This window comes from Gymnoscopelus braueri, assembly GCF_963280865.1.
Source record: "Gymnoscopelus braueri genome assembly, chromosome: 20".
Taxonomy (NCBI): Eukaryota; Metazoa; Chordata; class Actinopteri; order Myctophiformes; family Myctophidae; genus Gymnoscopelus; species Gymnoscopelus braueri.
In genome coordinates this window covers 11,136,225-11,163,692 of record NC_137622.1, presented here as the reverse complement: position 1 = coordinate 11,163,692, position 27,468 = coordinate 11,136,225, and the positions used below count along the sequence as shown (strand labels likewise).

The 27,468-nt window shown below is 43.7% G+C and overlaps 2 protein-coding genes across 4 annotated transcripts; both read right to left on the bottom strand.

The window, feature by feature from the left end:
* Positions 1–1,744: 1,744 nt before the first annotated feature.
* On the bottom strand, positions 1,745–22,611 carry ccnjl (cyclin J-like). 2 transcript variants are annotated; one of them, XM_080416139.1, is made up of 6 exons: positions 22,375–22,611; positions 21,028–21,139; positions 17,097–17,307; positions 7,475–7,774; positions 6,614–6,773; positions 1,745–5,569 (listed from the first exon to the last, which is right to left on the bottom strand). In XM_080416139.1, the coding sequence occupies exons 2-6, from the start codon at positions 21,103–21,105 to the stop codon at positions 5,062–5,064; spliced, it is 1,257 nt and encodes a 418-aa protein (XP_080272265.1). In that variant the 5' UTR covers positions 21,106–21,139; positions 22,375–22,611; the 3' UTR covers positions 1,745–5,061. The 2 variants fall into 2 exon arrangements, with proteins under 2 accessions (XP_080272265.1, XP_080272264.1); XM_080416138.1 differs by having other exon boundaries at positions 21,028–21,136.
* Positions 22,612–24,560: 1,949 nt separating this feature from the next.
* c1qtnf2 (C1q and TNF related 2) lies at positions 24,561–26,742 on the bottom strand. 2 transcript variants are annotated; one of them, XM_080415388.1, is made up of 3 exons: positions 26,561–26,742; positions 25,655–25,856; positions 24,561–25,502 (listed from the first exon to the last, which is right to left on the bottom strand). In XM_080415388.1, the coding sequence occupies exons 1-3, from the start codon at positions 26,618–26,620 to the stop codon at positions 24,859–24,861; spliced, it is 906 nt and encodes a 301-aa protein (XP_080271514.1). In that variant the 5' UTR covers positions 26,621–26,742; the 3' UTR covers positions 24,561–24,858. The 2 variants fall into 2 exon arrangements, with proteins under 2 accessions (XP_080271514.1, XP_080271513.1); XM_080415387.1 differs by having other exon boundaries at positions 25,655–25,915; positions 26,561–26,725.
* Positions 26,743–27,468: the final 726 nt, after the last annotated feature.

The following is a 27,468-nucleotide window of genomic DNA, read 5'->3' as shown; positions in this document are numbered from 1 at the left end:
TTTGGTTTTGTATGTGACAGAGAGCCATCTATACTTCCATCTATTTCATTCTATATTCTGTTTTCTGTTCTATGGGAGAAAATATGACTCTGCCCCAGTGGTGGAATGTAACCAAAATGCAATTACTCAGGTACTGTAGGCTACTTTAGTAGGAAGTTTAAGGTACTTGTACTTTGAGTATTTACATTTCATGCTACGTTACATATTACTTCGACTCCACTACAGGGGAAACATTGTACTTTTTACCTCACTACATTTATTTGACAGCTTGATCAATAATTATAAATAACCTGATATATGATATGATTCTGAAATGAGCATTCTACATAATGACTACTTAAAGTTTTGCTATTTTAAGTACATTTTGATGCTAATTCTATTGTACTTTGAATGCTGGTCCTTTACTTGTAACAAAGTCTTTTTTTACACTGTGGTATTGCTACTTTTACCTACTGTAGGTCAAAGATCTGCGCACATTAACTTGGATCAGAATCCCTCTGTACGTTTAAAGCATGTGCACGCCTGTAGGCAGCCACCATATCGACAACAGCAAAGTGAGGCCTCCGCACAACACCCCCACAGCCTTCCGCCTCCCCTGCAGTCAAATTAAAAGGAAGCCAGCACCCTGCCTCTTTAACTCCACAAACAAAGGCTGCTGGGAGAATGTGAGAATGATCCATTACCAGACTGACGCCCCCCGGCTCTGCATCGCTCCCTTCTCTCCAACCCCCACAACCACATGACACAGATGGGCAGTGTGATAAGTCTCCTTAACTTTCCTTAGAACATCTCACCAAAACCCATCCTCATACATGATTAAGTCCATTGCATCCACACCACTTGAGAACTGCCATAAGATCATCTTAACTTGCACTGGAACCTGTAAGGCGAGTTGCTTATGGTCTATGGAGGAACATTGTATGGTTATTTCTCCCCGGATCTTAACGTCGGCAACACATTCACAAGCTGTTGTCCTTGGGTTTGGTTTTTTAAACTCTTCAATAAAGATACATTTATTGGCTGAAAACATTCACACTCATCTGTTAAGCTGCGTCATGTTATGTTAGATACCACTGTGTTGAGAACAGAGCTGACAGTCTGTATTGTTTTGAGGTTCCAGTGTGAGCTGTTGAACACTGGGAGGGATGGGGTCAGCCAGACGTCATAAGAGCATACTGTTTGATGAGATCTCACTGAGTATGTTTGCGGTAGAGAAAAAGAAAACACTGTTGCTGAGGGAAGTGATGAATAGATTTCTATACAATGAAACATCATACAACATATAATAGTGTGTGTGTGTGTGTGTGGGCGGTGCGAGAGGGCATGGAGAGAGGGGCTGAATTAATTTCTTTGCCAGCCTCGTTTAACATTAGCATTTCTATGTCCAAATGATGAATACGAATTAGTCTGTGCACAATCCGCTAAGTGCTATTGCTTGTGCATTTACAATTCCCACCCTTGGCTACAAATGTGGAAATTAAATATAAATGGTTTATCTCAGAGCGCAAATTGAAACGTGCTGCAGAGTTTCAGTTTTAATGAACGGCATGCTCCGTTATTGCGTTGTGTCGTCACGGCTGGAGGGACCTGTGGAATCCCTGCTGGCCTTATCCATCATCTATACTACTGCTGCAGACTCCCCATCATCAGCCAAACTGGATCAGAGCAGTGAATCCCATTGTTTTTCTGCAAACACACCCAACACCAGTATATCCAGTTCATTTGTTTTTTTTTTATTTTTTTGCCATGGCACATTTGATAAAAAGCATTCCCTTTATCATTCAGTGTCACATTAAACCAAGCTTACAGGTTGTTACAAAATAATATAAAAACATTGTTGGTGGGGACTCGGAGTGAGTGATATCAGCACCACGCAGGGCAGGAGGGCCAAATGTTTGGTTTGAACTCCAAATAGACAAATGTACAGAACAACTAGCGCTCAATGGAAATGGCTGCAATATGCAACATATTCACTGACCAATTTCATATGGAGTCCATTTTGACTGTGTGGCTTTGTAGGTGGTTAACAGTCTAATAAAAGTCTTTGTCCGAAATCTAACTAATGGACCAATCATCTCCAAATTCCATGTGCACACTGCCAGTAGGCAGTGTTTTATTTGATTTAACTTACATTTTGTTATGGAATTCATTGTCGGTTGGATCAAGCCGAATCCTAACCCAAATTTTCCCGATACGTCATAGATGACATCATAGATCCACATGGAAGCCGTGTCATTAGATCCGTTCTTGTTCTCTTACATCATACTCTCACCACCCCTCCCACACACACAAATATGGCATAATAGCAAAATTGGCCATCATGTGAATATGGTCAATTGTATTCAGAGCACTGGGTCCTCTGGCAGAAAGCAAGTTACAGCAAATCACACGGTTTTCAAAGAAATAACTTATAAAAGATGAACCAGTGGTGTACACGACAGTGATGGCAAGTGAGGGTTATATAAACAAGAATATAAACAAAAAAAAATACATATTGCACCTTTGAGACCTCAGTAAGAAGTTGCCCTCGTGAGCAGTGAGGGAACCACAACTTGAATTCTAAAAACAAAATCTAGTGTTGATCAACATAATCCATCATAACAGGTAAAGCTTAAACTTAAACTAAGAATGCACTCGGCCAAAAAAAAGGAATGTAGAAATATAACAAAACTGTACAACAAAGTCAACAAATCAAAGGCATAGTGTCTTAATTTATGCAAATGTCCATGAACATACTTACAGTGGTAGAAAAACATACAGAAGTTGGGGTAAGAACAGTTTTGGTGATTCCTGACATACGCAAGTATGCAGATCTGAGGGGTCCGGGGTCAGTCTGTATTAGTAAGTCAGTATTGTAATAAAAGGATTACAGTGTCATCCTCAGCAGGTTTCATACAGTGTTAACTGGCACACGATTCAAGTGTCCAACGCTAGTGTTATTACTGATGGCATAGCCAGCCTCAGGATTTCAGGGGTCAAGGCACTAATATGGTAGGAAGTCCACAGCAACCTCACCTGTTGAAGAGTCAGGCCAGAATGTTTACATTCCAGCAGATCACAGTTTGGGTGAGCAGTTTAGGTACCATCCAACAAGTAATGGTAAAGTTTCCATCGTTTGGTCCAAAAAGTAGCTCGCAGGTTTCCACAGCACAGAGCTGCAAGTGGGGTCACTCCAGTCTCAGATAAAAAACAATAAAAGGTATATATATATTTCTTTTTTTACTAAGTCAGGTTCCACCGTTTTCTTTTTATGTCATCGCCAAGGTAACCGGCAGCCACTCCTGCAACCAGCGCTGGGAATCTGGTTGTGTTTATACATTGACAGGAAGTGGAAGATTGGGAATTGCAGCTTTAGAAATCTGGGAAGCAATTACTGAGGAGCGACTACAGATGTCTGCGTTGTTCACCACAAGGCCATTCCACTAGGATACAAATAGACTGTTCAGTTTCTTTGTTGTTTTTCTTCTGCTAAGCAGTCAGTCACTGACTTCCGAGCAGCAAATGGTCCTGTTGATGAGGAGGAGACATGCCAGAGCCCATGGCTGTCATATTAGTATCCCCCTTAAAGCACTCTCAATAAGATAGAGTAATGAGAAGGCTGTTGGATTAGCATTAAGTCCTGAGCTTGAATACACAACAGTTGGTTGTGTAAGATTCAGAGATGAAAGGTAACATTTCAATTTATTTTGTCATGGAGTATTTCTACTGTGGTATAAAAAACAAAAACCCCTAAACTAAATGAAAAAGGAATACAAAAAAATCATAAATAAAAGCTACGGCACGTTTCAATGGCATTATATTCAAGTAATCTTGTTCAAGTCCCTGATACTTCACGGTTCCTGTAAACATTGGAGTCATTCCACACAGACAAAGAACCAAGAGTCCATTTAGAACAGAGAGCTCATTAGAACCAAGAGTTCATTAGAACCATAAGTTCATAAAAAGGCAGCAGCAATTCATATGTACACAACCAATGGTGATATCTCCCTCAGCACAGCTGTCCAATCACAGCCTGACACCACAGCTGTCCAATCAGACTGACACATCATCTAATTTTGACATGTTTGAGGGGTGCTGGAGACATTAAAATCAAAGCTTTAGTTTGACGAGGCCTGTGGTTGTAGAGACACACATGCCACACACACACACACACACACACACACACACACATGCCACACACACACACACACACACATGCCACACACACGGCTCTGCAACAAGGCCATCCTTTGGAGATGGGCGAGGAAAAAAGGTGAGGAGGAAGAATGAAAATCTAAACATGGCAGGTACATCTGAATGGTGGCTCTCCCCCTGCTGTGACCACAACAATGAATTCTTTGCCCCCCTCTGAGGCCTTCTATGGCGGAGGAATTTCCAGAGGCCCCTGCAGCTCCGACAGAGACAAGAGGCATTAGCTCCATGTTTGCTGACATGCAGGTGGTATAACTTTGCATTCACTCACATTGAAGTGACATAGCCTCTTTGTTCACTAGCAAGTCAGCTTAAAAAAAACTAAAACTAAATAAAAAACTTGTATTTCAGCTTCAACCTCTCTCAAACAGAGGTTTAAGAATCATCGTTTACTGGCTCGTCTCTTGTGTTACGTTTAGGATTTCAGTAAGAGACATCTTGATCACAGAGACTGGATGGTTCCTATGTGTGCTCTACGATCACAGTGATAGCGGTATTGTATCCCAGACACAGAACCCAGTTAAGAAAGCACGAAGCATTAATGTCTGTGTAACGTCTCTCTGTGGTTCGATCTGACAATGTTCTTATAGATAAGACCTTTATTTTTTCCACAGGGGAAATTCAGTTGCGTCAGTGGATTCTTTGTCACGTGAGCGTGATGACTTCAACTGGGTCCACCATGCCTTTGGACCTCTGCTTGCGTTTGAGGTGTCTATGTGAGAGGTTGGGCACCGCGGGCGGAGGCAGTGAGCCGACGGAGAGAGAGAGAAAGTCTGAGAGCCAATGAGGCTGAGGAGGAGGAGGAAACTGGGACGGAAACAAGGCAGTGCGCTCCCGTTGAGGTTTGCTCTCTCTCTCCCCCCCCTGGCGTCACCTGTCAAAGCACCCCGCTGTGAAGCCGTGGTGGGCCCCCAGGTAAGCCCCACTGTACGCCATGGTCAGGCAGTGGCGGGGCTCTGCGGCGAGGGCCATCTGCACAGAGATGGGACCCTGTAGCGGCAGGGCTCCGACACCGGGCTGGAGGCTGGAGGTCAGGCTTGGGTAGGAGGGCAACGTCCCCCCGGGAGTCATGGCGGCGCCGTTCAGCAGACCCATCCTGTGGTTCTGGAGGAAGTCCTGAGGCATGCTCACCACGGGCCCCAAAGCCTGAGATTCAGCTAGCGCGTGAAAATGGGACAGGGAGGGGGAATGCTGGGAGAGATGTGGGAAGGTGTCCGGCTGGAAGAGCAGCTGCTGGGGGGTGGAGGCGGTTGACGAGGAGGCAGATCTCTGGAGATCGGCCGGGGAGAGGTGAGGGGTTAGAAGTTGCTGAGCGGAAGGCCGGGTCAGAGTGCTGGACTTGGGTTTGTTGGCCTCCTTAACATCGTTGTCATGAGCACTGTGGATGGGAGGAGGAGAGTGACATTACAATCAAGTCCATTTGGTAATTATACAGCCAGTTTCATGTTCACATGCAGGGATTTTCCACCAATCCGGATGAACTATTTCTGTTTGTATGTGGCCTGAACGTGGTAACCTGTTGAAGATATTCGTTTCCATTTCCATGTAATCCTAACAGAACTTCTGCACATGCAAGGAGCGGCATTTAGCACAAAGTTACCATAACAACGAAAGGCTGTCGACTCTAACCTACTACTTCCCTGACTTAAAGATGTAAACAAGGAAGTGCTGTATGTACTGTATAGGCTATGGTAGTCAGAAGTTTATAGCCCTGCTAATTATTTTAATGTATTTGCTGAATGTTAGATGGTGAGCGAAATTAGTGTACTGTAGTAATGACAGTGTGACGCAAATTAACATGTGCAGAAAGCATGCAAACATACCGATTGAGAAAGCAGTTACAGCTCTTTTTCACAGCATGGTTTCCACTAATGTTACTTAAGGACCCCACTCAATGTATGTAGCTGGTGGTCATAGCATTTATGCTATAAATAGGCCATGCAGTTTCTCAATATTGATTAATTTTACATTTACAACATCTAGTTTGAAATTTTCTTAACCGTACTCTGGAGCATCTATGCAGCATAAGGGACCAATCAGTAGTCTGGAGTGTTTTCACATAGGCTTGGGCAATTAACCGAATATATATCAAAACTGATATTTAGAACCAATTACCGAATTATAACAAAATAATGCAGAAACGTTTTAAAATATATATATTTTCCTTATATATCAACAAATCAACACGAAAACATTTTAATAGATTTTTTGTAATCGACAAAATCAATTAGTCTGATTAACCACTTAACCCTGCATTATACTTCATTGTACAATGGTGGCATACAAAAGTAGCTAAAATAGCCATTCTACAAGCTCACAATGTGTCGCAACGCAAAACGTGAGCATGTAGATCTGCTATTCTCGCGTGTGTGTGTGTGTGTGTGTGGGGGGGGGGGTGATGGAATGTTTGTGTTTCTCTTACAGCAACATGAGTTCAATGCACTGGCTGAGGTGGTCCCAGGTGTATCCCGTAAGGAGGTGCAGAGTCGTGGTCCAGCTCGGAGTGATCTGGAGACAGATACGAGATGCTGCCACGCACGCAGCGGCCACCTGAGACGGACGGAATGTCAGGAAGGCATGATCTGGAGCACAGGCAAAAAAGACAACGATGGATTATTTAAATTAAAAAACTAAACACTCTAGTGACATTTCTTCAGTAAGAAAGCAAAACAAAAGTTGACAAACAAACAGCATCATGTTTGCTGAGATTGACTTGCGTCAGAAAATGGGGAGAAAGAGATAAAATACATTCATAATTTTCTACAATAATCTACTATATAGTTCAAGTTGGGCGTCTGTCTGTCTGGCTGTGGGTGGCGCTCACATATGGCCCATATAAACCTCAACAGTGACAGCTCACAGTTAGAACAGTGCTGATTCAGGAAGAGAATTTCCAATTCATTTATTCCATAGAGTCTAGACGTTTCAGAAAATAGTAGCATAGAATCAAGGCAACCAACGTTCTCATAAACCATGACTATAAAACATTTGATTCTGTTCATAAAAATAATTGGAAAACGACACTGTGTACATAGTGTCATGATGCACTAGTTAGGGTGACATGATATTGCCGGTACACAAATCGGCACACATTCTCACATGATGCCAAAATTTTATATTCCAGTAAACTGCCAGCATGTCAAGCAAATGTTAAAGGGTTTTTATAAACGGCTAGACTGCTGCAGAGCCACGCCATACAAATTCCCAAAGTCATATCAAGCTCCCCAAAAAATCCCAAGATTCTGAGCTCAACCCATGCTTCGTATCAGTTCTCTCTACCCACCTTGCAAAGAAACCTCGAGGAAGTAGTGTGTGTATTTGTCCATGAAAGCCTTGGTCTTGGAGAGGGTGGAGATAGGCCAGCCATTGTAGAGGTCGCCCTCCTGCACGGAGGCGTGGAGGTAGTAGTCAATGAAGTGGGCCGGCGTGGGCATGCACAGGTTCCAGCCAAACGTCTCCAGCAGCAGCAGTTCCATCTTGATCAGTTCCTTCTTGTTGAGGACCAGGTTCAGGGTACACATGAATCCCAGGGAGTTGAGCTGCTCCAGTTTAGGCACACGATCTTCCTTCTCCTCAAACTTACCTGGACAGAAAGACAAAGCAATGCACAGGTTAATACTAGATATTCAAATACGCCATTGTACTATACTTACGGTACATCCTGATGCCCTGACGGGGCTGCTTTCCCATTTGACACAACTGCACTGTAATGTCATCTCATATGAACTGAATACACATGACAGCGCCTCCATCCTACCCAAATGTGACTTATTTGTGGTGCTGAACAATTATTAATTGAACATTTATCAAAAATCACGAAATTAGGTAATTATAAAAAAATCCCCAAAAACAACTGATATGCTTTGGAAAATTGTCTAAGCTCAACCCTAACCTCACAAAAAACAATGCCTAAGACTAACCTCACACTAATCTAACATTAGTCGGACTGTTGGGCAGCCAATGTTGTGGCAGTTTTATCATCTGAAAACACCCAAGCAGATATCTCTTCAAAGTGTTATCCACTTCTTGAACCCCAGCATCCATAGTCTGGGGTGGAACATTTGCCAAAAATAGCAGATCTACAAGCACACAGAGCTTGTAGATCGGCTGTTTTTGGCAAAGAGATTCATAGAGTGAAAAAAGACTGTATCAAGTATGTTCTTTACAGGTGCATTTTACCAATTCTAGAGGGTTTAAGTGGTACCGGATATGGAGCTCGGCAAAGGTGAATTGATCCCAGTGTATGACAGAGGACAATTTCACGATAAATTAAAATCTCTGCGATAAGATTATTGTGAGCGTTTTTTATCACGATAAACGATAATAACGATTATTGTCCCTTCCCTACTTGATGAGCAGCACTGCAGTCCACAGCACGGACAGTTATCAGACCTCCATCCAGGAGAAGGTTGGTGGTGGTTCCCTATCAGACTTGGTATTTACCTACTACATTAGTAATTAAGCAGACTGATTGCTCAGCATGAAGCTAGAGTACAAGGCCAATGCTTCACGATATTGGCTTAGACCAGCTTAACACATTAAAGACAAAAACTCATCAACCTGAGCACCCCCCCCCCCCCTCCACTCACAGTGAGAAACGCCATATCATTACCTCTACTCCCCTCCTCATCCCAACACATTCTCCCTTCCATAGCAACAGCCCTGAGGCCTCATGGCTCCATGTGACCAATGAACAGAAGCGACTGTGCCTTTAATCCACAGGTCCACAGGCCTCTTTACTCACACTTTTAAGAGAGGAGTCAAATTACATGTGCACATGTTCCCCAAAAACACCCTGTAAAACAGCTCCTTTTGACTACAAACAACTTTCAGCGGGAAAAGGCAGGCACACGTGACACACTCGAAACCGATATGGAAGCTTGCAGCATGCTCAGGTTTCAGTCGCCTTTTGCAAAAGTCTGTGGGAAACTAGAGTATCATTCAAAAAGAACCCCAAAAGCAAACAGGAAATAATGCTCTCTCAAAGAACTGCTAGATAAACATATTAGGAGGAGCACAGATGGGTTCATGCAAAAGGCCTCTCCCAACTCCCACTCCATACATATAAATGAGCAAATGATTTGTGCTCCTGTACGAGCACAAACACAAACAAGAAACGCACTGCAGAATTACTAGACCCATCAACTACAATCATGTTGTTATGGAAACGCTTTGCCAAACGTTACACCCTGCTAGGATTTAAAAGAGCACTCGGTTGGTAAAAAGTAAAACAGCGCCTAGCCTCTTCAAATCTAAACCCTTCATAACTGAAAATGGGATTGAGCCTGTTCTATGTCTATGTTGAACATTGTAGCCTGAGAGGTTTGTCTGGCTATTATAATTTTCGGGTTTACAGCGACAATCCGTAAATTTGATGTGTTGCACGACGGAGAGAGGTAATTACAACAATGTCCAAACTACAATAAAGCATAAAGAGGCTTCAAATTATTTTAATGACATTGTCAACCAGTAGGTGTTCAGCCTGACACCAGGGTCTAAATTGGTCAATGGAAAAGTAGGGGAGAACACCCCCTACCACTGCAGATGTGCTAGTTATATTGTATTACCATACACATTGGTTAAATTTGGACTTTTATTCATTAAAATAAGTCTATGCTTAAAATAATATTTTATTCATTCAAATAAGTCCTGGATTGTTGCTTTTAAGAGAGGTCTTGCCGTATATATATGTACATATTTGTGAGGCTTCATAGGGAGTGCAAAAATGTTCTGCCTCCCATAAAGCTGTGTGTGTGTGTGTGTGTGTGTGTGTGTGTGTGTGTGTGTGTGTGTGTGTGTGAGAGAGAGAGAGAGAGCGAGAGAGAGAGTGGGGGGACCTGCAGCCTCACAGGCCAGAGGGGTAATTAGCACACAGGCTATAATGGCGTCTCCACACCAGAACAGGAAGTACTGTGAAGTGGGGCCGTTCGCCCCCATCGGGGCGGGCCCCCAGCTCAGTCTACACATGCCCCATTCTGTCACCCTCTTATCCTCCAGGCCATGTGCTTCTGTCTGCTCTGCTGCCAGACTGCTCTGTGTCCACACAGACGCAGCCATAAACAACCATCAATACCCCCCAATCTCCACACAGCCCCTTTTACAGTCTTTGATCTTGGCGTAGAAGTCAATCTACTCATTGTGTTCCATGACTCCTCTGTAGGTTTACTGCTATGGGACTCTTCTGTAGGTTTACCACTGGAGAGGCATGATTCAGTGATTCCACGTCACTTTCATTCAAAAATGTTCCCGCTGTGACTATCCCAGTGAGCTGCTTGCCTGGGTGAGAAAACAGTGCATTCCTCTCTGGTGAGTTCAGTCTACCTGGAATGCAGGTTGCTTAACGATCCTATCAGGAGTCAGTAGGTGAGAGAGAGAGAGTTGTTACACTGCTCTGTTTATACATTTCCTATTGTAATAGGGCTAAATCCTTAACTGTACATACGTTTTATTTGACTCTTGCTTTGGCAATGTAAACGTATGTTTCCCATGCCAATAAAGACACTTTGAATTTGAGAGAGTCAGTGGGGGGAGAGAGAGAGGGAGAGAGGGGAAGAGAGAGAGAGAGGGGAAGAGAGAGAGAGAAGAGAGAGCGCGCGCTGTGGGCTACCTCTTCCAAGCCAAGCGCCATGCCTATCTGCGCCCATCTGATTGGTTGATTGAAATCAGGTGGTCGAAATCAGGTGGTCCACAAAGACACAGCCACCTTAGAGGAAGTGATCAGCGTTTGGCGATTATGAGAGGGGTCACATTAGCACTCAGGGAAGGGTTAAAGGTCAGGGGTCAGGAAGAGGTAAGGCCAGGATGTAAAGCCTCCGCCCAGGTGTGCTGCTGGGGTGGGTGGGGGGCGGTGGGGGGTTATACTTATAGGGGGCCGTTAGGAAACCTGAGAGCAGTGTTCTCACAGAGAGAGAGACCACTGTTTCTGTTTGTCTCCATTTTGCAGACATCCTGTAATTCTAGTCCGTATCCCTTGATGGCAAAATTGCACATCTCTCTCCTTTAGAAACTTGAGGGAACCACAAGACAAACACAAGACATTAAACTAGAAGGTTTTGATGATCCAAAGGCAAAATACTGCCCAATGCTAAACCCAGAGGACTGAACACAATCTCCTTGTTCTCCCTAGTTTCCGTCTTGTCTCAGCTGTGGAGGAATGTCGACATCCATTGCTCTTTTTAAACTCCTTTAATTTGCTCACTCCCAGTTTTTCACTGGGAGTGTGAAATCAGTCACAGCTCTGAGGACAGGGTCTCTCCTCCGTGTTGCCGCCTCTGGCCCAAGTGACCCACACAATGTAGGCCCGGAATGATCTTTGACCCTCGCCGCTAACGCTTGGGTGACCAGGAAGAATCTTATAATTCTGGGTCTTCTAGGCCTCCAGGGCCTCAGGATGAAGAGTATCTTGTGGGTTAGAAGAGATGAGAAATGACCCCCCCCCAAGGCTCAGTCAGCTACCTCAGTCAGCTGCTAAATGTCAAGCGAAGAAGAAAATTAACCAAAATAATGGTAAATACATTCTGCATTATCTACTAAGGAAACATGGTTCGTTGGTTTGTGACGATAACATTATCAGACCTGCTTTGAAACAAAGAGAGATACTGCGATTATTCCACCACCTAATTTCGTTAATTATGGGGCCCCCAGATGATAATTCCCTCCAGTGAGGAGTGGGGGTGGGGTGGGTTCCTCCTTAATCTACATATCAGGACATCCTGGTGAGCGGTTCACTTTAAAACATGTCCCCGCTTCTGCCTGCTCCCCACCCCATCCCTTCTGCCCTGTTTAACATCAGCAACGGACCTGCCTTTGAAGCACAACGCACCCCCACCACACACACACACCCCCCCGACCCCCCCCCCCCCCCCCCGACCCCCCAGGGGCACAGGCTGATTTTACTGCCTCCCACCACCCTTCCCCTCTCTCTTTCAGGACTGGTTGAGCCTGCCTGGTCGTGACAAGGTGAGAGGGACGCAGAGGGAAACAGAGGTAGCAATGCAGTGGAGGGGAAACGGCTCTCTCCGGTACACCCCACTGCTGCAAGCTGAACACTACACACCACAGCATGTTCTGTTTCTCTGATGGGCCGAGCCATGTGAAACCTTCTCACTAGGCGGTCAAACGCTATGATGGGCTTATGATGCCAGGACTGTGCTCATTTAGCAAGACTTGAATTTAGCAATCATGGCTTGCAGGCAACAAAGTCTCTTTTCAAACCACACACACGCACACACCCCTGATCTTTACTCCCCTCCCCCACTCAGGGAAGGGCTGGCTGGCTGGCCTGCATGCGTAGAGGGGCTTTTGTTTGAGGCCTGACTCGGAGAGCATATGGCAGGTGCCCCTCAACACACAGGTCCTCCCCACCCCCCAGGGCCTCCAGGCCTGTGTGTGTGTGTGTGTGTGTGTGTGCGCGTGCGCTCGTGCAGTCAATATGACTGAGCATGTGTGATTGACTGACTCCAAACCTTTCACCTTATCGGTTCCACTGGCCACGTCTGTCTCAGACGTTGTGGGAAAAGACACATGGAAGTGGGAAAGAACACACAGACAGACACACACAACACACAATACATGCACGTAAAGACAGACCAATTAGAAAAGCAATCCATAAATGACAAAAACTCAGCAACACTCTGGAACTCACAGGCATGCCACAAATGTCAATCATACATCTGTACGCTCAGGCCATGTCCACACGTATACATTTTCAGATGATGACAGATCACTGACACTTTGATGTCAGGACAAAAACCTCGCTCTCAACGTCAACAAGACCAAGAAGCCGATCATGGACAACAGGAAGCAGAGGAGAGAGCACACACATCAACACTGTTGCAGTGAAAAGGGTCAGCGACTCCGAGGACCTCAAATGGGAAACAAACACCACGTACATGGTGAAAAAGGCTCTGCAGTGCCTGTGCTGTCTCCATCACCTGAAGAAATTCAGGGTGGGTCACCGCATCCTCAGTGTGTTCTACAACAGCACAATCGAGAGCATCCTGGTGGGTTGCGTCACCACTGCACTGGTATGAGAATTTCACCACCCTCGACCGGATAGCCCTACAGAGGGTGGTGCGGACGGCCTGGTGCATCGTTGGAGGTGAGTCTCCCTTCCCCCCCGGGAATATATGAAAAGCAGTGTGCAGTCAAAGCTGAGCGAATCAAGGACACTCACCACCCCAGCCACCATCTGCTCATGCCACTACTGCGGCCACGAGAGTCCCTCTTTTCAGGGTGTTTCGCCACAGTGGGCATGGTTTTGAGGTTAGGTTTAGGCATAGTTTCTGTGAAGTAGTTAGTTATTATAAAATGTGTAATTTCACTGCACAACAGATAGCATAGACAACAAGGTCAGCAAGGCCTGTAATTCGTTATCCATGTTGAATTAACCACTGGTAATCAGGGCTGATGATGTTTGTTTTCTTCAGTCAAAAAAGGTCACGTGTTAAGAGACATGACAAATCAGTGAAGGGCACATTGAGACTGATATGACCCAATCAGGAAGTAAACAAGGGTGACTGTGTCATTGTTTTCAATAGACTCCATTTCTCCATGGAAAAACAGACATGGTAACGAGACTCATAAAATAAGCAGATTACAGCAAGAGAGACCACAGGTCACAATGTGAGTCACATAGACACATCCATGATGTCACTAACCGTGACAAATAGGCGCTGTGCTTGGAGTTATGACGTTGGGGACAGTGATCTGCCAGGATGACTGATGTAGTCACTACATGGCTCAGTGGAAACCAACACAATGGAAACTCAATGTTCTGGGATGGAGGGGGAGGAGGATTTCTGATGAAATGATATTGTTTACACATGAACAATAGCTGCTTGAGATGACATTCCATTTTCAAGGATAGCAGTTCCTTTGAGAAAAGGCTTTAACTTAAGAGTTTTAATTGCGAATGACTCGCAGCAAAGTCAGACAATGTCAGATCCATATCCTTAGCTCCTGCGTATGAGGGAGAGTTCACCCCTACACAGAAACAAATAAACAATACACACATGTCCACGTGTGCATGCACGCGCACGCACACAGCCACACACACCGATCACTGATAGGCTAACAGGATTAAGCGGTGCCTGTTGAGAGGCATGAAAGAGTTGGTGATTAATTAACGGAGCGAGGAACTTAAACAAAAGACAAGAATGCGTGCGTCTGTCAAAGAGTAGCCATCGAAAAAAAAACAGCGGGACCCAGGGAGGCAGTTCAATAACTAGGCCAGATTCCAAAGCACCTCAGGACAGATCAAAAAACCAGGGACAACTTTGAATCAAACACCCTTTCAAGCCTTCATCTGTCAAGGCAGAGATTCCCCAGAGTCCTGGAGGAGTCAGGCAGAGTTGTTGAAGGGGAAGAAGAGAAGCCCCCCCTACTCTCTTCCTACTGAACGCCACAATCAAAAGATTCAATCAAGGCTTGAATTCGTTTATTAAAGGATCCTGTGGCGGGGTTAGGCTGGTAAAATTTTCATCTCTCCATGAGTGAATTGTCAAAGCTATTCTTGGGAGTCTCGTGATATTGCCTTTAAAAATAGGACCTCTTTCATGTCTGATTCAAATTTATCCAACCACAGAGGCTGGTTTGCATGCTAAGTCAATGTGTGTGCGTGTGCTTGTGTGCGTGTGTGTGTGTGTGTCTGCTCCCAAGTGAGCAGGCCCCATCCCAGACTCCCACTTTGACGGCATCATTAGTTTAATTACCCATGATGCCATGGGCTGCATTAATGTAGCCTATAGAAAGCCCCAATGTGTGTTAATCACTGCGCGCACATACACACACACACACACACACACACACACTAATAATAACCACACAACCTACACCCAGTAACAGCAGGGGCAGGAAAATAAGACCACAGCCTAGATTTAGAGGAACCATACGTACACAGATCCAACCATAAATACAACGTTATGTCTGAAAGTAGGGAAGCAGTATTGGCTACTACCAGCACGGCCCACACTCCCACACAGAACAGAGAGTTTAAGAAAGCAGTGCCTGCAAGCTGAGATAACATCTCCCAGTTATCAGCCTGGAGACAGCAGTATCCAAGAATTCAAACGCTAAACTCTACCCGAAATCGGGAGACAGAATGACTTCTATATGTGCATTTACTTATTTATTCAAAAAGCAATTCATTGAGAAAAGGTTAAACTCATGGCCGTACGGCAAGCTACAGCTGCAGAATGAACCCAGAGCCGCAGAAGGATTTGTATGTGGGTATCAAGAGACACACTGGCCTTTACACTGAGCCACATGGTCTCAACCACAACACAAAACAGAACAACATAAGAATAGTGGACGTTTTGACCTTGCCAGGTGTCATGTTGGACGGTTAGTGGGTCGACCGTGAGACTCGAACAACAACAGCAACCTCAGACATGTTATCAACATCAGGATCAAAGACACGTGCATGAAGATCTGCAGACACAGGCATAATCCCATACAGACAGACCAGGTTTCTCCCCAAACAATGGCACAGTCACAGACGTACCACAAAAGGTGATCTTGTTTTTCTAACCTTCATCTTGAGGCAAACGGTAAACTGTCATTACCGACTAAGAAATAGTCTCTAGATCCTGACAGCGGGGTTGGGAAACCCCATCATGGTCTCTTGAGCAGAACTAACAATTCACCTTGCTCCCTCTGTGCAAACAACACAGTTGCAGTACATCTGTTAGCTTACAGCACTTACGGCAGACAGGTTAAGAAACAAACACATACCAATAGCTGCACCAAAGAATGGACTGTTCAACATACAGAGATCGTCCATAACTAATCTCACTAAAGTCTTAACACACCTCAGGTCCAAGGTCTGCAAAAAGACACAGATGGAAAATACAGCAATGTAGGTTTCTGATGAAACGGGTATGCATAATCAATAAGAGCTCAACAGAGTCAGAAAGACATACAATGGTTGTGTTCTATTGTTCACTTATAGAGAGCGGTTTAACTTATAGTTTGGAAGTTATCCCTGTCAGTGAGCAATGTAAACACATTGCCAACATGTCAAGTAAGATAGCAGGTCTAAAGCTCAGCTGCATTAAATCCACGAAGGCCTACTGCTGCAGTGTGAGTGGCAGCATGCTCCACATTGAATGTTGTGTATCAGCCAAATAAATGCTCAATGTGAAGGACAGGATTTCACACGCCAATAGTAATATGAGGATTTGAACATACAGTGCAAGAGATGAGAGACTACAACACTGTGCCCTATAGCACAGGCCTGATTGGCTTACAGTAAGCCAATCAGGCCTGTGCTATAGGGTGCCTTCCCTAAACCAATCAAGTTTGCATATGATTTTTGTCCATACGCAGGGTACTGCTAAATAAACTGTAAAGCCTAGTGGAGTCCCTGAAAGTGCAAAAACATAATACAGTAGACAAATGGGGTACAACAGTACCCTCTTTTATCTACTGTATTATGTTGCAGGGCTGTGGTCTATTGTTATTAATTTATCTGATAATGCATGTATGACAAGATTCATTTCCTAAAATGGATCAATGAAACAATCTAAGCAAAGGACAGAAACTGGTTACTGAAAATAGGCTTAACAGCACAACAGTGTTGCTTGCTTGCCATTAAGAACGATCTGTTTTGGAGGAGCGACACCGTCGTGCGACATAGTATAAATTAGGCCACTAGTTATTGGTCCATGGGTTGTAACGGGTCTTGTAACAAAAGGGAACCTTATGGGTACATTTAGTTCCATTTGTACACTCTCAGAGTTGACAGAGGATTTTACAGTGTAGATTGGGGTCCCAGAGATAAAAGTAATTTCAAATGGGGGTCCGTAGCCTAATGCATATCAAAATGAGGGTCCTTGAAATAAAAAACAAAAAAAATGTAACGGCTACATTAAAAAGACTCAAGGAACTAGGCATGTCAGACTTACTGGCTAGGAGGAGACAAGACAGGGCGATGACGTAGAGCTGTTTGACGGCTACATCGTAGTGATCCATGAACAGGTCCAGCAGGTAGACGGCCAGGTGGCGAGCCGTGGGACACAGATGGTAGCGGTTACTCAGGATGGCCAGCAGGTCCGCAAAGTATCGACGCATGCCGATCTGCGGCGAGTGGGCTCGGTAGGCTGGTAACTTCAGCTCCTGGGGGGGTTGAAAGTAACGGGGTTTGAAAAAGGGGTGTGTGTGGAGGGAGTAATGGGGGAGGGGGGGGGGGGGGAGAGTCAGGAAGTAGTGGGTGAGAAACAGAGGGTGTTGAAAAGAAGGCTTTACAATGTATACATTCACATTCAAACAACCAGGTCTGAGTGATTGTTTGTGTCAGATAGCGTGAAAGGTTGTTTTTGATCAACTCAATTGAACACCTCAAGAATAGAGGTGGTTGGCCACCCCTGCCACACATAATGCTAATACAATAATCAGTAATGCACGTCTCCCGTGGACTAGATTGGTTTTGCCGCCATCAGTAGATACTGTGTCACATCCTGAAGAACACCAGACATTTTTCAATAAACATTCTTGATTAAGCCTGAGCCACGGTTCAATCCCATTTCATTGTGTACCGTTGCAGAGGAGAGATGCTAATTTAGGTCAATGCAGGGGTCTCCGAGCACGGGTGGGGGGGGGGCTGAGTAGCAGATAGGATTAGGTTTCACCCCAAGCACATCTCCTATTCATGTTCAATTAGCTGCCAGTGTTTCAAAGCGGAGAGGAAGACACTTGAGGGCATCACCATTGAATAAGCTGCAGTCTCTTCCAAGTCAGCCAGATAAAGAGAACATCAAGCTGCCCAACAACAGCCAGTAAACACTTTCCACCACAAGTTTGAGTTTTTCATCATATATTAAACACAGGCTTTTTAAAAGTATTAATGTGTTTAGATCAAAGCCGTTTTTGTTAATAATAAATGCATTCCTCTCTCCCTCAATGAGGCAGAATATAAAAAGGATGTGTATTTGTAGTTTAGGGTCCTTGTGTTACACAAACGTCCATAACATGTCATTGTTGTTTGGGGGCGCCGGTAGCTAACCAGATCGCCAGCCACAATAATCGCAACGTGCCAGTTCAATTCCAGCTGGAGCCCTGTGTTGCATGTCTTTTCCCCTCTTTGACCTCCGTTTCCTGAGCTACTATCCTATCTAAACAAAGAAAAATGCTGCCTAAATAATATCCCCTAAACAAAATGGGGAATTTTAACTGGTTGAACACACTGATGAAGGCCATCCAGCCGAAAGTGTTTGGCTGTATGGAATAGCATTAAAACAAGTAAACAGAGCTTTGTTGAGTGCGCAACCCTCTCTTCTCATTAATCTTTTGTTGTGAGGACAAAATTAACAGTCGAGGTTGAGTTTATACAAACGGGTAACTGTTTGTTGTGGGTGAAGCCAAGACAATAGTAACTGTTATACCGACACTTCCAGTGGAATCCATATATAAACAGCAGCACCACCTCTCTCATTTCCACATCCCCCCCCCCCCCCATCACCATGCGACAGCTCAGCCCCCCCCCCCCACTGCCTGCAAGCCTCCATGCCTCCCTGGTCCATCTGTCTGTCTGGGGGGTGGAGGGCTGCTGCTGATACTGAAGGTTACAGGGGACTCCTCGTGAGTCGGAGGGCTGGGGGGGGGGGGGGGGGTACAGGGTGGAGAGGTTGCTTTGTGATGGGGGGGGGGGCATCGTAATTAAGGATTCCACAGCTGCCTCCACCTGATTTGCATGTCTGATAATTCACCACATGCTAGGTACCGCCGTTATTATCTCCACATCAGGGCAGTGTTACTGCAGCAAACACCATTAACCCATTCAAGCTGCATACTGTGTCACTTTAGATCTTTTAGCTATAACCATTATTTTATACTTTGGGCTATTCAAAAATAGCAGATCTACAGGCTCATAGCACGGCACAGAGTGTTGCGCTATGAACTTGTAGATTATTATTACTAATTACTAATCTTGAAGATTTGTGCAAATCTTCACAAACTGAATATAGGCCTATACTGTATGTTTTTTAAAGCGAACATGTTTAACTAAAATCTTTGCTTCTGGGGATTCTACAAATGTCTTCTAAATCCTAACTGTTTTTTTTAAGAAAAAAAATGTTGCTATAATATCAGTGGTTCTCAAACTTTTTTCAAGTCGAGGACCCACAGAATGACCCCCCCCCCAGAAGCAAATATTTGAGTTAAAAATGTATATATATATAAAAACAAAATCACGATTTTTCAAAAATAGATGATTTACAAGCTAGCGTGGCACTTGGTGCCGTGCTATGAGCTTGTATATCTGCTGTTTTTGAATAGCCAAAGAAATCTAAACAAAGTGACACTGCGTTCAAGAGCCATGCTGAGAGACTAGAGATGAACTGAGAGCCTTAAATAAAGCTTGGTAACTATTTTAACTTTAAAGTAACCAATCTGGCTGGTTAGAATTGTGTGTTGGAATGCACAATCTCCTTTTCCAAAGCCATTTCGTATATGCCTGCACATGGTAGCCTATGCAGGTACATGAAAATAGGTTGATAAGATAACAAGTAATTTTTAAGTGAAAACACACGTAATACACACACTTAGACATGTATTTATATATTTTCTTTCCCCTTTTAATTATAATTCCTAGCCTTCGGCACAGACTAATCTGAGTGACAGACACCTCATTCTGAGTCAGACCAGAGCAGACATGAGTAAACCAAATCAAATAGTGTGTAAGTGAATGACTCATAATAAGGCTCGGCTATTCTCAGAGATACCGACAGCTGCTCTGCCACAATCTCCTGTGCAAACAGCTCTCGTGGAACCTTCAACTTAAACCCGATTCTTTTCCCCTCACAATCTCACAGTCACATGCACGAGTAAGGAATCCAGCTTCTAATTTGTACATACCAGTCAAGTGACAGATGTCTCCATTCAAGTGACACATGGGAAGAAATATGATCAAGCTTGGAGGTTAATTAAGACATTTACCAATTAATGAGCTTTAACCCCTTAGTGTGTAATCTAAATTAGATCATGTTTGAATTGACGCCATGACTGTGTAACATTTTAATTCCGACTTTGCTGCTATACCTGTCAACAAAGACCAACCAAGGCCCATCAGTTACACACTTTTTTGGACATATTTGATCATTGTGTAGTTATTATTACACAACGATAGATATATAATGGAGTAGATAAATCCAATTCCAATACACTATGTATCTACTTTTGGTAGCTTTCCGAGATGATGATGGATTTGGAAGATAGCTTAAGTGTTGTAGGCCACGGTTGATATAATGCTTTGCTATTTAATTCCAACAATGTGCATCTCACATTAGAAAGACACAGTCAAGAGACACAAGAGACGGTTGTCAAATTAAAGGTGCAGTGAGTGATTTTCTTCTGGAAATTCAAGTGTTAAATAGGCTTATTCTTTCTGATAGCAATCATTGCTGTAAGTGTTTGTTCAATAACAGAGGTCTCCCTTTCTCTCCAGCTCTAGCAAACAGAAAATGCATTTTCAGGTCAAGTTACTACTTTTACCCAATCAGAAGAGAGAACTCATACAGGATACAAAAGTGAAACTGGAAAACTATCAAATTGAAGCTGATAAATGGGTACCCTCTCCAAATTGGCTGAAATTGGCAACCGACCGAACATTTTATTTTCTTGATTTTCTCTTTATAAAAAGAGATGGAGACAGACAGATATATAGAGAGCTGTAATTTGTTCACAAAAAAACTTGTTTTATCTTAAAAAATATATAACTTAGGCTACACTGCCTTTAATGTCAGGATGTTACAATAATCAACGGTTTTGGCATCACACATGGAGAGAGATTAAAGACAACAGCTAATGATGATGACATGTACAACATGAAAACAAGCTGACCTTGATGCGGAGGGACTGATGGATGTCTGCCGCTAGCTGTCCCTTCCACCATTGCAACTCCCTTTCCATTTTTCCCATCCAGAGGAAGCTTTAAAGCGTCAAGTTTTGCCTGCTGACACAAAGTGATGAATCAACCATTTCAACTTTAATGACAGGAGTGATCAAATAATGATGAGAAGTGACTTTGAAGGTGTAAATTAATAGAAAGGAAGTGTAAATTAATTCTAGGAAAGAAAACATTGCCCAATAATATATTTTAAAAAATGTTTTACAAAAGTCGGCCTCCTGGTGGCGCTATAAAAGGCAGATGTGAAAAATGCAGGGCATAGGAGTTTCCTTGGCCTCTGGGGAGTGTGCGTGATTCACACAAGATCAGTGCAGTTATTATAGGTAAAACACAAATCGGCCTTTTATATCCCACCATGAGGCATTTCTTCCTCTGCATAGTGGGAATGTGTGTGCAACATTTCACGGAAATCGCACGCTGTGTTCATGATTTCAGGCATTTCTTACAAAACTGACCGATCCTGCAAACTTTGGAAGCCAATCTTAGCCAATCAGGATGGAATATGAAAAATTGGACAGATCCGTCTTGATCATATGACTATGTGTTTTGCAAAAATGGGCCTCCTGGTGGCGCTATAACACGCCGATCTGAATGTGGGGCAGAGGGCAGAGGTGCTGCTCTGGCACCCAGGGAGTGTGTGTGCAGTTTGTCGCTGCAATCGGGCCAACGGTGCCGGAGATTAGCTGCTCGCAGACAGACGTACACACAGACGGACGGAGGGACAGGGTGCAAAACATAGTCTCTGCCTGCCACGCCTTCGGCCTGGCGGAGACAATGAGGACACATTTCTTTACATGACTATTTTCCTCGTAAATAAATGTTTGTAGTTCAAATAGAAAATAAAAACACCAGCCCTACAAGTTAACAATGTAAACTGATGTCGATCTCACACAACATGTTGGGAGAAACTTTTGTGCTAGAGAGACACTATTCTCCATGCATGCATGGGGACTTTAAACGGGGTTGTTAAATGCCCAACTCCAAAGATCTGCTGGTTCATTAATTCTAGTCAAATAACCTAAAAAAAAATAACAACAACCAAAAAATAATCCTCATTATTAGCAAAGCACAAATAAACTTAGACACCGTTTGTCATCAAGCACCAGACATTAAGTAAATTGTAGTTGGTTAAGTTCTGTTGCTCAAGACGAGGCAGCTTTTTCCTCCTACCCATGATAGGACGACAAAACATGTTTTTTTTTAATTAAGTTTTTTCCAACAGTGACGGTCCAGCTTTCTGATAAAAGAAGGTTTTTTTGTCTATTCCATGTGCCACTCACCACTCCGACGGGAATCACCCCAGAAGCCCTTTGTCTCAGTCCGACATCCTGAATGGGAAACAATTCCTCTTCGGTTAGAAGTTACTCAGTCTTCTTTTATATTCTTTTAATGTCCACCGTAAATCCTCTGCCAGGCTGACAAAATAAACCCACCACGAGCTGAGACCGGTACCGGGGCTTTTTATTCCGTTGCTTTGCCTAAACTGTTTACACTTTTTTTGTCCTGCCGATTTCTTCCTCAGCCTGTTTTCCAGTGGAGCTGCGTCTCAACAAAGTGGCCTCGTCCTCCACCAGCTGCTGCTGCTGCGGCGTGAGAGTCCATCCGGACCGGGATGTTGGGATCTGTAGTCCTACTACAGGGCCATGATTGTAGTCCTAGAGGGGGCCATGGCAGTGTTGCCAGATTGTGTGAGAGAAATAAGCAAACAGGTCTAGGAAAACAAGCCCCAAAGAAGCAACTAGCAACCTAGGCCATTATGAGCACTTTAAACCGTATACATTATACTGTATACATACAATGAAAATAGCCGATATGCAAGCTCGCAACGTGTCACGAGGTGACGCGTTGTGAGCTTGCAGGAGCAGTTCAATGACAATGAGTCATGACATGCGTCATGAATCATGATTGTTATGACGAGTCCATGTCCATGAGTCATGAGCGTCATGAGTCAAGAGATGGAAATATTTCAGAACCATGCACTTGTTAAAATAATAACAAAATTGTGAAGCATGCCTAAATAAGCCACTACGCTTTATAAACAAGCCCAAATAAGCAACTACACTTTAGAAACAAGCCCCCAAAAAAACGGAACCCGCAACTAAACTGATATTTACAAGCAACTTTACAGAAAAATAAGCCCAAAGTCGCTTATAATAAGCGGACATGGCAACACTAGCTGCTGCGGCGTGAGGGTCCATCAGGACCTGGATGTTGGGATTTGTAGTCCTATATACTCGGATCAACAAAAACCCACTCTTGCAGTGGGGACTATATAAACTATTACTCATCAAACTATTAGATATTATTACAATTTTCTTTTTGTATGTGATAGGATTTTCTACCCAATAAATAAATAAAACAAATGTTAAAAAAACATTAATATATATATTCTGTTATAAAGTAATCATAACTGTTTGTTCAGTAAACAGGGATCTTCCCAGCTCTTTCGTTCAGTGGTTCTCAACCTTTTCAGGCCGTGACCCCCAAAATAATCATATATTTGAATTGGCGACCCCCACCCTGATAAGCACATGGAATACATCAATGCAGGAGTTGAGGCATTACATTTCATTTAGTTTGACTCGGTTCCACAGCAAAATATTGTGTTAATAGTTTGTTGATTACCCTTGATGCAGCAATGGTCTTTTTCTTTTCTTTCTTTCTTTATAGTCATTTTAGTTTCGTTTAGTTAGGTCTTAAACGTCCTTAAATCGTCACTTTACTGTCATCTGGGGACCCCCCCCCTGGGGACCCACAGGTTGAGAACCACAGCTTTACAAAATGATTTTCAGGTCGGGATACCAATTGTATCCAATCTGGAGAGAGAACCCTGCAAAGATAATGTTTCAGTTTCAATTTTATACTGTTCCAGTTACAATTTTATCAGATCTTGTATTGTTTGTTTCATCACTTCAAATTTCACTTCTTTACCCTGCTAACCTGTCTGAGCCAGTTTCTCTCCTGATTAGATCAAATTGGTGTAGCCTGATCTGAAAACGTATTTTCAGTTTAGAGCTGGAGACCCCTGTTGCTGAACAAACACTTGATAGCAATCATTGCTATTGCAATATATTTAACATGTAGGCTCAAAAACAAAAACAAAAAATGATCACTTACAACCCCTTTAAGTGCATCAACAAAATGTGTACAAACATGTAATTTTGTATTCAGGAGAACATTATTCTGCAAAACCAATATAATAATAACAATAATAATAATACATTTTATTTGTAATGCACTTTTCATTCACAAGGAATCTCAGAGTGTTTGTTCAGTAAACAGGGGTCTTCCCAGCTCTTTAGTTCAGTGGTTCTCAACCTTTTCAGGCGGTGACCCCCAAAATAATCATATATTTGAATTGGCGACCCCCACCCTTATAAGCACTTGGAATGCAGGAGTTGAGGCATTACATTTAGTTTAACTCGGTTCCACAGCAAAATATTGTGTTAATAGTTTGTTGATATTACACCTTTTTATCCATTCATTCAATTCCAAAGACCAGAACACAACACAGATGATAGCTGACTGCCACCTGGTGTCAGAACTTGTTACACACAGTTATGCTGGACACATCAGTTTGAAAATGTATACTATACATTTATTTTCTTTTTTTAAAGAAAGAAAGAAAGCTTTTTAATCAATTTATTAACAATTTTCTCCCCAACTGTTGTTGCCAATTCCCAATCCCATCCTCTGGTAGTGGTGGGCGAGTGAGTGTTACCTCTAGTCTAGAAGCCCAACTAAACTACATTTTGAACTTAAAGTCACTCACTGGTAGCTTTAGTATTCGCTTTTCTGTCTGCCTCATCGAGATAGTCCTGATCGGCATAGAGAAGGAAACCAGTGAAGGTGCTGTCCGTCCAGAACGGGTCGAAGAAAAGCCCATTCTGATCCGAGTAGAAGATCTGAAGCCAGACCTGATCTCCACGCTGCAGGCGGAGAAGGGTGGAACCGGACGACACATCCTGGTTCCCTGTGTTGCCATCAAACGTCTTGATCTTGTACTGCCCGTTGTGGACCAGCCCGATGGCCAGGTGCTTGTTAGCCAGTGTGACATCATAGGTGAAGTAGTACACCCCGGGAAATTCACAGACAAACTTCCCAGTGCTGGAGTTGTAGTGGCTCCCTTCGTTCAGCAGGATGCGGGTGAACCGAATGGGCAGACGTTCTTTGGGGTAACTCTTCGTCAACGCCACTGAGAAGGCTGAGCGGGCACTGTTACCACAGTTACAGCCCCCCGGAGCGCCTTGCTCGCCCCCGTCGCCTGCCTCTCCCTTCTTGCCCCCAATTCCGGATACGCCTGGGGTCCCATGCGGCCCCTTTAGACCCCTGGGTCCAGCTTTGCCAATAACCCCCTCACGTCCCTCAACACCTGGCTTGCCCTGGTTCCCAGGCCTCCCCGGCTCACCTGAGGACAGAGACACAACAACAGTATGCTACAGTGAAAAACAACTACATAACAACAAACAAAAACAATACCTCTGCCCTTGACATGAAGTAGCTTCCTTAACATGTGTAACCACCAAAGCAAGAAGCCAGTTACGTATGTTAAAATTGTACCGTGGTCTCCTTTTTCTGCTTTCTCTCCATCCTTTCCATCCAGGCCGTCCTTCCCCGGGGCCCCCATGGGGCCCATGGTGCCGGGAGATCCTGGAACTCCAGGGTTTCCTGGTGGCCCCTGTGGTCCCGGCAGACTGCAGACAAGCTGGGATGAGTGGATCGTGATGTTGCGTCCTTTATTGACGGAGGAGTACCTCATCGACTGTGAGGAGGTGATGGACAGCAAACAGAACAGCAGGCATGTGTGGAGCATGATGGACCCTTATTGGAGACAAGAGGAGATGAAGGGTACCCGTATGAGTCTTTGCCAGTATCTCTGGACTGGAAAAACGTCTGTTTACAAAATATGTATGAATATGTTCATGATACAGGCAGTGACCAGCTGTCCCCACGTGTGGCCAGATCTATTCAAATCTGCATCCAGGTTACGCCGCCAGGTGTTTCTTGGTCTGCCCCTCTTCCTTCTCCCCTGTGGGTTCCAGAACAGGGTGTGTCTCGTGATATTAGATGCAGGTTTGCGAAGAGTGTGGCCACACATGGGGACAGCTGGAGAAATTGGCCCAGGACCGGGATGCCTGGAGAGTTCTTGTTCGTGGCCTATATGCCCAAAGTTGGGCTATAGCGTAAGTAAGTAAGTAACAGGGAGTGAGTCTATAAGGTGGCGGCACACATCTAAAAACACAACACACACAAAAGGATGCCTTGTAGATAAAGTATAAACAGCCAACTGAGTTGTCATCTAAATAGCATGATTAGTTTCACACAATGACTCCATTCTACACAGATTACTTTATAGATAATGTATAGTATGCATCAGATTGTAGCAGGCCTAATAGAATGCAGCTGACAGCTTGTTCTTCTTGTAAAGAGAACATTCTGGAGATTTGAAACGAACAAGGTACTCACCAGCTGATAAGTTATAGCCTGTGGGCATTCTTCACAACTATACTGCTTCTTTTTCCACATGGGAGCACACAAAAAAGTTGCCTACATGATTTTCCAATATTCAGACCACATAGCACTCGTAAGTAGTGAAGCATAAATAGAAGTAGAAATCTGGTTTGCGCTGAATCACACGATCCATAACATCCGCCCTTGTTTAGGCGAACACACGCTGGCTGCCAAGGAATGCTTTCACAATGATGTAATTACATTACACTCAACCCAGTGCAACAGTATTGCACAACTGAGGCTGACACATAATCATTCGTTCCCAATCTCACCGTATGAGAAATATAGGATATTAACCAGCCAATTGAGATTAAATGCATAAGATGTAATCATAGCTTGATGTTTTTTGTTATAATTGGCGTATAAAAAACAAACATGATGGATACGGTAACATAAAATGATGCTACATGTTATGTTAACGTATTGATTTAATAAGTTGAGCATTGGTAAATAAGCCTAAACCTAATAAACAAACAGAATTTCCATAGAGGGATTAATAAACGTTCAGTTGTTTATTTTCTTTATGCCTCAAATAGCTGATTGGGGTGAAAATTCTTTATGGGGGTTTTACCAGATGTGTGTCTGATCAATTCTGAGATGCAGAGCCAAGACCAATAAAAGCGCCCCAGCTGTCGGGCGAGGCAGTGCTTTTGCATTAAAAAACAATCCACAGCATTCAGCTGGAACTTTAAACATTAAACACATGCAAACATAGACAAACTACAGAAATGGGTTTCTTTGTGTGGGTTTCATTAATGAGACAGCAGGCACCAAGTTGAGAGATACATAGGCTACCCATGAAATGATGTGTGCTCCCCCTCCTTAAGTAAATGAATAAAAGTTACAAGCAATCGATTCACACC

Coding starts and splice junctions, on each gene's coding strand:
- c1qtnf2 (XM_080415387.1), bottom strand. CDS start 26,588: ATGCCCACAGGCTATAACTTATCAGCTG. Junction 25,916..26,560: donor AGGCTATAACTTATCAGCTG/GTGAGTACCTTG, acceptor GTCTCCAATAAG/GGTCCATCATGCTCCACACA. Junction 25,503..25,654: donor AGCAGAAAAAGGAGACCACG/GTACAATTTTAA, acceptor CTCTGTCCTCAG/GTGAGCCGGGGAGGCCTGGG.
- ccnjl (XM_080416139.1), bottom strand. CDS start 21,105: ATGGGAAAAATGGAAAGGGAGTTGCAATGGTGGAAGGGACAGCTAGCG. Junction 7,775..17,096: donor GTCTTGTCTCCTCCTAGCCA/GTAAGTCTGACA, acceptor CTTTCTGTCCAG/GTAAGTTTGAGGAGAAGGAA. Junction 5,570..6,613: donor TGCATTGAACTCATGTTGCT/GTAAGAGAAACA, acceptor TCCCATCCACAG/TGCTCATGACAACGATGTTA.